Source organism: Bos mutus, chromosome 7 (genome assembly GCF_027580195.1).
Source record: "Bos mutus isolate GX-2022 chromosome 7, NWIPB_WYAK_1.1, whole genome shotgun sequence".
Taxonomy (NCBI): Eukaryota; Metazoa; Chordata; class Mammalia; order Artiodactyla; family Bovidae; genus Bos; species Bos mutus.
The window spans coordinates 84,355,986-84,367,646 of NC_091623.1; the positions used below are offsets into that span (position 1 = coordinate 84,355,986).

Consider the following 11,661-nt stretch of genomic DNA (forward strand, 5'->3'; position numbering starts at 1 on the left):
GGATTGGAAAGTGGTGATGTTCTTTTGGAGAAGAGGGAGTTTAGTCTTTGCTATCTCTGGAACATCTAGGAGAATCTCTTTGTGAAGCATGACGTGAGCTGATCATTTGAAAAAGATGAGAGGCTGAGTGATGGGTATAGTGAACATGTCTGTCTCTTGCACTCAGGTGGTAAGAGGAATCCAGAAGTACGTTTGAGCTTTCCAGGCAACTGAGTTTAGAGAAAGGAGATTTGATGTTTGAGACACCCCATTTGGAGAACTAAGGATCATGGGAACAGGTTCAAGTCCAAGAGATGTTGAAAATCGTGGGAAAAAGATAGTTTTGCAGTTGTAGCTGAGAATTCAGTTGAATTTGAAAGTAAAGAATTCTGATAACTGAAAAATGATCACTGGATTTACTTAGGGTATTTTCAGCAGTAATTTAAAAACAGTTTTAATGGGCCTAATGATGGATAAGAAGTGCAGAGGAGGAAAAGAAACGGAGATGAGGAAATGAGGATTACTTAATAGTTATGAAAGAAATAGGGTGGGTATTGGCAGATTTAGTCAGAAGAGCCACGGGAGGAAGAGACTAGGGAGAACACCTGTGGATCCAAGTATGAGGCTGGAGGAATTTTGGAAGACTTACATGAGAAAAGAAGAGGTAGCCCTGAAAGAGGCTCACTGGGAGGATTATTTTTCCATCTGTATTCAGTAAGGTGAGAAACTATTCTAAACCAGAATAAATTATAGTTGGGTTTGGGAGGGAGAAGGTGAGAAGATGGTTTTCAAGTTCGAGCTGGAGCTAAAAGTACAGAGTTGACATTTTTTGGTCTGTGTTGTAGTTGGGAAGTATGGATGTGGAATAGGACCTTACCTTAGGCAGTCTTTTCTGCATTTACAGTTTGTACTCTTGTCAGAATTTCATACCTTTATGCATGGTGTAGGATATCTTGAAGGTGTCAGCAGTTACTTATTTTGTCAGGTCTGTCCTTGATGTTGGGGCTAAGACAGTGAATAGTCAGTTCAGTCGCTCAGTCGTGTCTGACTCTGTGACCCCACGGACTGCAGCACGCCAGGCTTCCCTGTCCATCACCAACTCTTGGAGCTTGCTCAAACTCATGTCCATCGAGTCACTAGATCTGACAAAAACTATTGCCTTAGCTTGGATCCTAATTGAGGTGATGATTATAAAGTCAACACAGTGAGCAAAGTAAAGTATACATAGTATGTCAGATGGTAAAACAGTTTCCACCACCAGGCCCTTTAATGGAGGGGCAGTGTGGGTGATGGGGAGCTACACACCAGTTTGCTTCTTCCCAGGTAGTTGTCTCAAGTTTTGCTGGTGGTCAGAACATACCGTTTACATAGTGGTCCTCATGAACGCAGATGAAAGGAGCAGTGACCCTACGAGAGACTGACTCAGACTTGCTTGTGAGTGTCCAGGAGTCTCTGGAGGAGGCGTGAGTTGGCGGTGGATTGCTGCAGGGTTGGGGACACTGAATGTGGCAGTGTGTGCATGGGACCTTTTGAAGGAGGTCACCATTACCTTACATGTAGAGTACATTAACTTACATGTAGAGTACATGATGTGAAATGCTGGGCTGGATGAAGCACAAGCTGGAATCAAGATTGCTGGGAGAAATATCAATAACCTCAGATATGTAGATGACACCACCCTTACGGCAGAAAGCAAAGCAGAACTAAATAGCCTCTTGATGAAAGTAAAAGAGGAGAGTGGAAAAGTTGGCTTAAAATTCAACATTCAGAAAACTAAGATCATGGCATCCGGTCTCATCACTTCATGGCAGATAGATGGGGAAATAGTGGAAACAGAGACAGACTTTATTTTGGGGGGTTCCAGAATCACTGCAGATGGTGTTTGCAGCCATGAAATTAAAAGATGCTTGTTCCTTGGAAGAAAAGCTATGACCAACCTAGATAGCATATTAAAAACCAGAGACTTGATCTTACCAACAAAGGTCCATCTAGTCAAAGCTATGGTTTTTCCAGTTGTCCTGTATGGCTGTAGGAGTTGGACTGTAAAGAAAGCTGAGTGCCGAAGAATTGATGCTATTGAACTGTGGTGTTGGAGAAGACTCTCAGAGTCCCTTGAAACTGCAAGGATATCAAACCAGTCAATCCTAAAGGAAATTTGTCCTGAATATTCATTGGAAGGACTGATGCTGAAGCTGAAACTCCAATACTTTGATGTGAAGAACTGACTCATTTGAAAACACCCTGATGCTGGGAAAGATTGAGGGCAGGAGGAGAAGGGAATGACAGAGGATGAGATGGTTGGATGGCATCACTGACTTGATGGACATGAGTTTGAGCAAGCTCTGGGAGATGGTGATGGATAGGGAAGCCTGGCATGCTGCAGTCCGTGGGGTCTCAAAGAGTCAGACATGACTGAGCTGAATTGAACTGAACCTCATCTCCAGGTATCCTGGTTGGTAGGCACGTTAACAAGTTAAAAGTGATCTTTAAATTATTTTTGCTTCCAAAACTAGTTTTCTGAATTTCCTCTTGAGATAATGTTCCACTGATGATTTAGAAATTACTCATTTTAGGTTTTTAGGACATGAAGAAATACAATGTTTAGATCCTTTTGTTTTTTATTGCAGGTGAAGTATATGGAGGAGGAACGTAGTTTTACCACGGAGCAGGTGACTGCCATGCTTTTATCCAAACTGAAGGAGACAGCAGAAAGTGTTCTTAAAAAGCCTGTTGTGGACTGTGTTGTTTCGGTAAGTTTTATCCTTACGCATTATTAGGGTCTGTGAAGAAGCAGAAAGAAGAAAGCTGTTAATTGAAAATAAATTGCTTTTTGTCTTAGGTGGTAACCATTATTTTAAGAACTTTTCAGACTGGTTCTCATGAATTTTTTTTTCCTTCCCTAGTTTTTGCTCTTGCTTCTATTCTGTCTGTTTAAAGGCTTATCTCTGACTAAGCCCGCTTCTTCCTGGATTCCTTCTAGCACCCCGCATAGTGCCTGGCACTTGGTAGCCTCTTGTTTGTTGAATTAGTTGAATACTCTCAATAAGAAATGCTTTTTCTCTATTCCTGTCTCTGTATCTTTGCTGTTTTTATATCCAGCACTAAAGGCAAGACAGCAGTAGACTTCATCTTGTATTTTCCACTTGCCTATTTAGATGGAAGCCTGGCTGTTTATAGCTTTGTGCTTGTAGTATGGTGGCGTCCTTAGGTACTGTTGAAATTTAGGTGGTTGAATTTGTTTTTCCAGTGAATCACCTCATTCTGCAGTTGTTATCTGATATTTTAGTTCTTTGGCTTCTTTTGTCTTTCTAAATTTTTATTAAAAAAATTTTTTTTGATGTATAGCTGATTTATAGTGTAATTTCCCTGTATAGCAGAATGACTTGGTTATATTGAATACATTTGTATATGTATACATGTAATGTGTTAGTCGCTAAGTTGTATCTGACTCATTTGCAACCCCATGGACTGTAGCCTGCCCAGCCCCTCTGTCCATGGAATTCTCCAGGCAGGAAGACTGGAGTGGGTTACTGTTCCCTTCTCTAGGGGCTCTTCCCCACTCAGGGATGGAACCCAGGTCTTGTGCATTGCAGGCAGATTCTTTATCGTCTAAACCACCAGGGAAGCCCCATATATATGTGTGTGTGTGTGTGTGTGTGTATGTGCATATGTATATTCCTTTCCATTGTGATTGTGACAGGATATTGAACATAGTTCCCTGTGCTGTACAGTAGAACTTTGTTGTTTATTGGCCTATTTCGTCTTAATTTTGGTGCAGTGTTATTTCACCCCATAGTCTTTGTCTGATGGAGTTCTTGTTTCTTGTCTATCTAGTAAAATCGTACTGACTTTTGTCAGGAAGAACTGGATTATGGCCTATAATCCACATTTGGAGGACGCAAAGAAGAATGCTACTTCCTTTAAAGAGCTCAAATTCAATACAGGCGCTGTGTTTCTTAGATGGTTTCTGCTTTCCCCCAAATCTCTAGTGGACTTTCAGGTTTCAGTGGACATTTCCCCCACCTACTGTCCTAACTTTGATTCTGAATTTTGCTCTGTATTCAGTTCAGTCGCTCAGTCGTGTCCGACTCTTTGCGACCCCATGAACCGCAGCACGCCAGGCCTCCCTGTCCATCACCAACTCCGGAGTCCACCTAAACCCATGTCCATTGAGTCGGTGATGCCATCCAACCATCTCATCCTCTTTCGTCCCCGTCTCCTCCTGACCTCAATCTTTCCCAGCACCAGGGTCTTTTCCAATGAGTCAGCTCTTTGCATCAGGTGGCTAAAGTATTGGAGTTTCAGCTTCAGCATCAGTCCTTCCAATGAATACCCAGGACTGATCTCCTTTAGGATGGACTGGTTGGATCTCCTTGCAGTCCAAGGGACTCTCAAGAGTCTTCTCTAACACCACAGTTCAAAAGCATCAGTTCTTCGGCGCTCAGCTTTCTTTATAGTCCAACTCTCACATCCATACATGACCACTGGAAGAACCATAGCCTTGACTAGATGGACCTTTGTTGGCAAAGTGATGTCTCTGCTTTTTAATGTCTAGGTTGGTCATAACTTTCCTTCCAAGGAGTAAGTGTCTTTTAATTTCATTGCTGCAGTCACCATCTACAGTGATTCTGGAGCCCAGAAAAGTAAAGTCAGCCACTGTTTCCATTGTTTCCCCATCTATTTCCCATGAAGTGATGGGACCGGATACCATGATCTTAATTTTCTGAATGTTGAGCATTAAGCCAACTTTTTCACTCTCCTCTTTCACTTTCATCAAGAGGCTCTTGAGTTCTTCTTCACGTTCTGTCATAAGGGTGGTGTCATCTGCATATCTGAGGTTATTGATATTTCTCCCAGCAATCTTGATTCCAGCTTGTGCTTATTCCAGCCCCACGTTTCTCATGGTGTGCTCTGCATAGAAGTTAAATAAGCAGAGTTACAAAATTTGCTCTGTATAGAGGTAAATTTTAATGTAAAATGGCAAGACTGCCTGATATGCTTTTCCAGCTTTTGGGATCAAGTTAAAGGGTGATGGATTAAGTTATGTGTTGCGGGTCCTTGAGAATTTTGGTGATTTACTTGGAGAGTTTACAAGACTCAGAATAAAGCCATATTCATGGCTAAGATCTATTATAGTGAAAGGATGCAAAGCAGAATCAATAAAGGGAAATGGTATGTGGAGAACATCTGGAGGAAACCAGCTAAAAGCTTCCGAGTCCCCATCCATTGGAGTTAGACCAGAAGTTCTTAATTCCTCGAAAAACAAGTTGTAACAACACACGTGAAATATTATACACCAGGAGAGTTCTGCCTGAGGCTCAGTCCAGGATTTCTGTTGGGGGTCATTCACAAAGGCATGCTATACCTTGGATGTACCAAAATACGAGAATTCCAGAAGGAAATTTAAGTATAAAAACATAAACTACGTTGTACAGTTTAGGCACAGTGTACCACTCTAATGATTTAAGGAAATTTTCCTGTCGCTTTAGGGAACTACTTATTCAGATTCCTGGATCCAGGGAAGGGCTAACCTTGCCATCGGGCCTATCTAAGGATAGTGGTCTCTGGCCTCTATGTGAACTCTCTTCTGTGCAGTTGCTGCTCTAGATTTTGGTGCTATGGTGTATCTGATTGCTATGTAAATAGGGCCTGGGTGTATTTTGTTCCATTTGTAAACTGATTATTGTTAAATATAAGCTTTATATTTTGGGAAAGTTAATAATAGCCCTTGTGTTGGAATCAAATCACATGTATAAAAGGGTGTATGGGAAGCTTTAGCACCTCTGCTACCTACTACGTAGATTTTCCTTCCCAGAGATTACTAGTTTTACCATTTTGTTACAGATCTTTCCAGAGGTTTTTATGTACCCAAGCAAGTAAGTATAGGTCCTTCTTTACTTTTATTTTTCTTTTAATAAATTTTGGACGTTTACCTTATTTGTTCCATAGCATTAGAGAGGTGCTTCGTTCCATGTAGTGGAGCAGAATGTCCCAGTTTATGCATGTACCATAATCTATTAATATTTAACCATAGTCTCTTTTTTGGGGGGTTTCCCTGGTGGCTCAGCTGGTAATGAATCCTCATGCAACAGAGGAAACCCTAGTTCAATTCCTGGGTTGGGAAGATCCCCTGGAGAAAGGATAGGCTACCTACTCCAGTATTCATGGGCTTCCCTGGTGGCTCAGACGGTAAAGAATCCACCTGCAATGCAGAAGACCTATCTTTGATCCCTGGGTTGGGAAGATCCCCTGGAGGAGGGCATGGCAACCCACTCCAGTATTCTTGCCTGGAAAATTCCCATGGACAGAGGAGCCTGGTGCGCTACAGTCCATGGGTTCGAAAAGTTGGACACGACTGAGCAACTAAGCACACAACACAGCATGGTCTCTTTCTGTTGGACATCTCGGTTACTTCCAGATTTTGTTTCTTTAATTGCCAAGAATATTACAGTGAGTAAAAGTTGGACAAATACATTTTGCTCTTACATGATAAGTTTGTAGGTTATAGGCTAACTTCCTGGAAGTGCAGTTGCTGGGACTGAGGATACATATGTTTTAAATTTTAACAACTATTGTTTAATTGCCCTTTAGAGAATTTGTACTAATTTATACTTATGTCAGCAGTGCATAAGAGGGCTTGTTTGACCACAGCCTCATCAGCTCAGCTTATTGGCGTGTCAAATAATTCTGATCGATGAATAATGGTAGCAAAGTATGTGCGATTTTGATATTTTACTTTTTAGGTAAACTTGAATGTTTTATAATTTATAAACCATTTTGTATTTCACTTTTTGTGAAATATTCCTATCCTTTCCTCATTTTATTTTAAATTTATGGTCCTCAGTTTTTTAGAAAACATTTTTTAAAATCCTTTTCTCCACTGCATTTTTAAAACTTCTAATTAAAAAAAAAAATGTTTATTTTTGGCTGTGCTAGGTCTTTGTTGCCGCACAAGCCTTTCTCTAGTTGCTGCAAGGGGGGCTGCTGTCTAGTTGTAGTGTGTGGGCTTCTCATTGTGGGTTCCTCTTCTGTTACAGAGCATGTGCTCTAGGGCATGTGGGCTTCATTAGTTGCAACTCCAGGGCTCTAGAGCACAGGCTGAATAGCTGTGGCCCACAGGCTTAGTTGCTCTGTGGCATGTGTGATCCTCCCGGATCAGGCATCGAACCTACGTCTCCTGTGTTGGCAGGCGGATTCTTTATTACTGAGCTACCAGGGAAGCGTGGTCTTCATTTTGATTTGTAGTTCTTCGAATATTAGAGAGATTAGCTCTTTGCTGTTTTATAATGTGAGTTGCATATATTTTTCCTCATTAGGTTATTAGAATTTTTTAATGAATCAAATGTTTCAGTTCTGCTCCCCCTTTTCCTTCCCTAGCAAAACATTATCTTAGCAATTGCTCTCATTTAGCACCTGATTGACATCAAACCAAAGACATCAGTCCAACAGACGTGGGCTGTGATCACTTGTAAACTTAACATTCGTAGGTCTCAGTGCCTGTGAGCATTAGAACACCTGCCCCTCCTTCTGATCCCTTGTGTGCGAGCTCAGTCATGCCCGACTCTAGCCTGCCAGGCTTCTATGTCCGTGGAATTCTCCAGGCACGAATACTGGAGTGGGTTGCAGTTTTCCTCCTTCAGGCGACCTTCCTGACCCAGGGATCAAACCTGCATCTCCTATGTTGGCAGGCGGATACTTTACCACTATGCCACTTGGAAAACCCCTCTTCTTATCCCTTTGTTGTTCAGTCACTGAGTTGTGTCTGTCTCTGCAAGCCCATGGACTGCAGCACGCAAGGCTTCCCTGTCCTTCACCATCTCCCGGAGCTTGCTCAAACTCATGTACATTGAGTCAGTGACACCATCCAGCCGTCTCATCCTCCGTCACTGCCTTCTGCTCCTGCCCTCAATCTTTCCGAGCATCAGGGTCTTTTCCAGTGGGTTGGCTCTTCCCACTAGGTGGCCAAAGTATTGGAGTTTCAGCATCAGTCCTTCCAATGACTATTCAGGGTTGACTTCCTTTAAGATTGACTGGTTTGATCTCCTTGCAGTCCAAGGGACTCTCAAGAGTCTTCTCCAGTACCACAGTTGGAAAGCATCAATTCTTCAGCACTCAGCTTTCTTTATAGTTCAGCTCTCACATCCGTACATGACTACTGGAAAAACCATAGCTTTGACTGTATGGACCTTTGTTGGCAGAGTTATGTCCCTGCTTCTTAATACGCTAAGTTTGTCAGAAGCTTTTCTTCCCAAGGAGCAAGTGTCTTTTAATTTCATGATTGCAGTCACCATCTGTAGTGATTTTGGAGGCAAAGAAAATAAAATCTGCCACTATTTCCACTTTTTCCCCATCTGTTTGCCATGAAGTGATAGGACTAGATGCCATGATCTTAGTTTTTTGAATGTTGAATTTTTAAGCCAGCTTTTTCATTCTCTTCTTTTACCACTCATCAAGAAGCTGTTTAGTTCCTCTTCGCTTTTTGTTGTTAAAGTGGTATCATCTGCATAACAGGTTGTTTATATTTCTCCTGGGAATCTTGATTCCAGGTTGTGATTCATCCAGCCTGACATGTCACATAATGTACTCCACATGTAAGTTAAATAAGCAGGGAGACAATATACAGCCTTGATGTACTTCTTTCTCAATTTTGAACCAGTCTGTTGTTCCATGTCCGGTTCTAACTATTGCTTCTTGACCTGCATTCAGATTTCTCAGGAGACAGGTAAGGTGGTCTAGTATTTCCATCTCTTTTTTTTTGACAATTTGTTGTGATCCACACAGTCCAAGGCTTTAGCGTAATCAATGAAGCAGTAGTAGATGTTTTTCTGAAATTCCATAGCTTTATCTGTGATCCAGTGGATACTGGCAATTTGATCTCTAGTTCCTCTGTCTTTTCTAAATCCTGCTTGTACCTCTGAAGTTCTTGGTTCACGTATTATTGAAACCTAGCTTGAAGGATTTTGAGCATGACATTGCTAGCATATGAAATGAGCACAATTGTATGGTAGTTTGAAGATTCTTTGGCATTGCCCTTCTTTGCGATTGGAATGAAAACTGACCTTTTTCAGTCCTGTGGCCACTGCTGAGTTTTCCAAATATGCTGGTGTATTGAGTGCAGCACTTTAACAGCATCATGTTGTGGAATTAGAAATAGTTTAACTGGAATTCCATCACTCCACTAGCGTTGTTCATCATAATGCTTCCTAAGGTTCACTTAACTTCATACTCCAGGCTGTCTGGCTCTAGGTGAGTGATCATGCCATCGTGGTTATCTAGGTCATTAAGACCTTTTCTGTACATTTCTGTGTATTCTTGCCACCTCTTCTTAATCTCTTCTACTTTTGTTAGGTCCTTGCTGTTTCTGTCCTTTATTGTGCCCATCTTTGCATCAAATGTTCTCTTGGTGTCTCCAGTTTTCTTGAAAAGATCTGTCTGGTCCTAAATCTGTCTTAGGTGTGCTAACAGTGCTGGCCGCAAGGTGGTGGAAGAGTCATGGCACTGCATTCTGCTGGGATTGGAAGCCAAGTAGCACCTTGAAAGCAAGTGAAAAGTTTTTTCTCAGGCGACAGGACTCCAGATAGGGTCCCAATCGTGCTTACTCAACATACTCTCCCTGGGTTGGAATGACGATAAGGACCATCCTCCCCAGTAGCACAGGGGAGGATTCACAAGCTGGGTTACACTTTTTTAAAAAGAGATCGAGTGTCAAGGAAGTCTCGTCTCAGGGGATGGGACAGAGAACTCACAGGTTGGCTCTGCTGGCCAGGGGAAACACTGATTCCAGCTTAGCAGCCTTTGTATGATGAGTCCTTTCCCAAATCCATGAAAATACTCAGAGCTCGTCAGACCATTTTACTTACATGCAGTTTTCAACTGTCAGAGGAGGTCAGGACTGTCTGGCCTGGGGCTTTTACTAGGATCTTAATTCAGGATTAGCTATTCAAAGCGTGAAATAAGAGGGAATACATTTTAAGGATCAAGGCTGCTCTTTGTATCCCTGCTGAGGGAATAATTTTAGACATGATTGGTATAGAGAAAAGTGGGCACTGGGCAGGGCACAGGCCGACTTTCAGGTCCAGGCTTCTTCATTGGTATGGTAGAAGTGGGACCTCAGCCTGGGGTCCAGCTTATCCTCTGCAAGGCTAGTTGCCTCAGCCGGTGCAGCTCATGAGCAACTTCAGGAGAATGAAGACGTGAGACATGATCAGGCCAAATCAGAGCTCCTAAGTCTGCTCTACCAGCTTCTGGCACAACATCATCTTGAACTTGAATTGTGTATACCCAGAAAAGGCTGAGGAGAAGGCAATGGCAAGCCACTCCAGTACTCTTGCCTAGAAAATCCCATGGACGGAGGAGCCTGGTAGGCTGCAGTCCATGGGGTCTCGAAGAGTCGGACACAACTGAGCGACTTCACTTTCACTTTTCACTTTCATGCATTGGAGAAGGAAATGGCAACCCACTCCAGTGTTCTTGCCTGGAGAATCCCAGGGACGGGGGAGCCTGTTGGGCTGCTATCTGTGGGGTCGCACAGAGTTGGACACGACCGAAGCAACTTAGCAGCAGCAGCAGAAAAGGCTGAGCACAGCCAACTGCTTCTCTCCGTCCTGGGAGAGGTGCATGGAGATGATAGTGGGGAAGTAGTGCCAAGCTTGTGAGCAGCGAAGAAGGGCACAAACATGTTTAGCCAGGAGAAGCTTGGAGCCAGGCTGTAATCACACAGGGTCAGTAGTACAAAAAACACCCAGCAAGTGCACAAAGATCTCAGAGGCAGTGAATCCTAGCCACTGCACCAGCTTCCAGAACAAGAAAAGCATCATGCAGGTTGAGTGAAGCAGGGCCCAGCTGAGTGTCCCACACACTGGGCTGTGCCCCCACTCCCATGGGCCTCTCTGATGCCTGCTGTTGTTGCTGCCAGGCGAGTGAGAGGTAGCGAGCAGTCCTGCTTGCTGTGGCCCTTGGCCCCAGTGCCACTGATTTCCCGGCCACATCTTGGGAAACCAGCACTGGCCACCAGAGGGTGCTCATCTTGACCCGCTGGTTCTTTTGGGTTTTATGTTATATTTAGAAAATCCCTTCTTTTTTTTCCCCTTCTTTCTTTGACAGTAAAGATTGCCTTTTATTCTGATACTCATGATTTTTAAAAAACATTTACATCTTTGGTTTGAAATATATGTTGGTATTTGGTGTTTAGTAGGGATGCAACTTCATTTTCTATATGGCTGTCCATTTGTCCCAAGACTCTAGAGTAGCCCAGATAACGCTGTACTGGTTTGAAAGATTTCCTTGATCATATACAGAGTAAATAGCTGTAGCTATTTGAGGGCATTTCTGGTTTTACTGTTTTTTTGACAGGTATATTTTAAATCAGGAATTTCCATAATAATGGTAAATTAAAAAATTCTTTTTATAGGTTCCTTGTTTCTATACTGATGCAGAAAGACGATCAGTGATGGATGCAACACAGATTGCTGGTCTCAATTGTCTGCGATTAATGAATGAAACTACTGCAGGTAAGTGACTATTAACTGAATTTTTTTTTTACTTGCTCAATCTCAAAGGTTGTGAAATCTTAAAACCCTAGGGTTTCTTATTCCATATTTTACTTGGAGCACTTACCAGTATTTTTGGGTACTCTGTCACATATGAAGAGTTTACTTGACAAGTACTTTTTCGGTATCTTCA

The 11,661-nt window shown here is 42.5% G+C and overlaps 1 protein-coding gene across 1 annotated transcript in view; it reads left to right on the plus strand.

Annotated features, from left to right (window-relative positions):
* HSPA4 (heat shock protein family A (Hsp70) member 4) overlaps window positions 1-11,661 on the plus strand; it is a 52,898-nt gene that overhangs the window by 13,198 nt on the left and 28,039 nt on the right. The window contains exons 4-5 of the mRNA XM_005890419.3: window positions 2,607-2,729; window positions 11,390-11,489. Of these exons, the coding sequence (XP_005890481.1) occupies window positions 2,607-2,729; window positions 11,390-11,489 (223 nt within the window). The remainder of the gene's footprint in view (window positions 1-2,606; window positions 2,730-11,389; window positions 11,490-11,661) is intronic.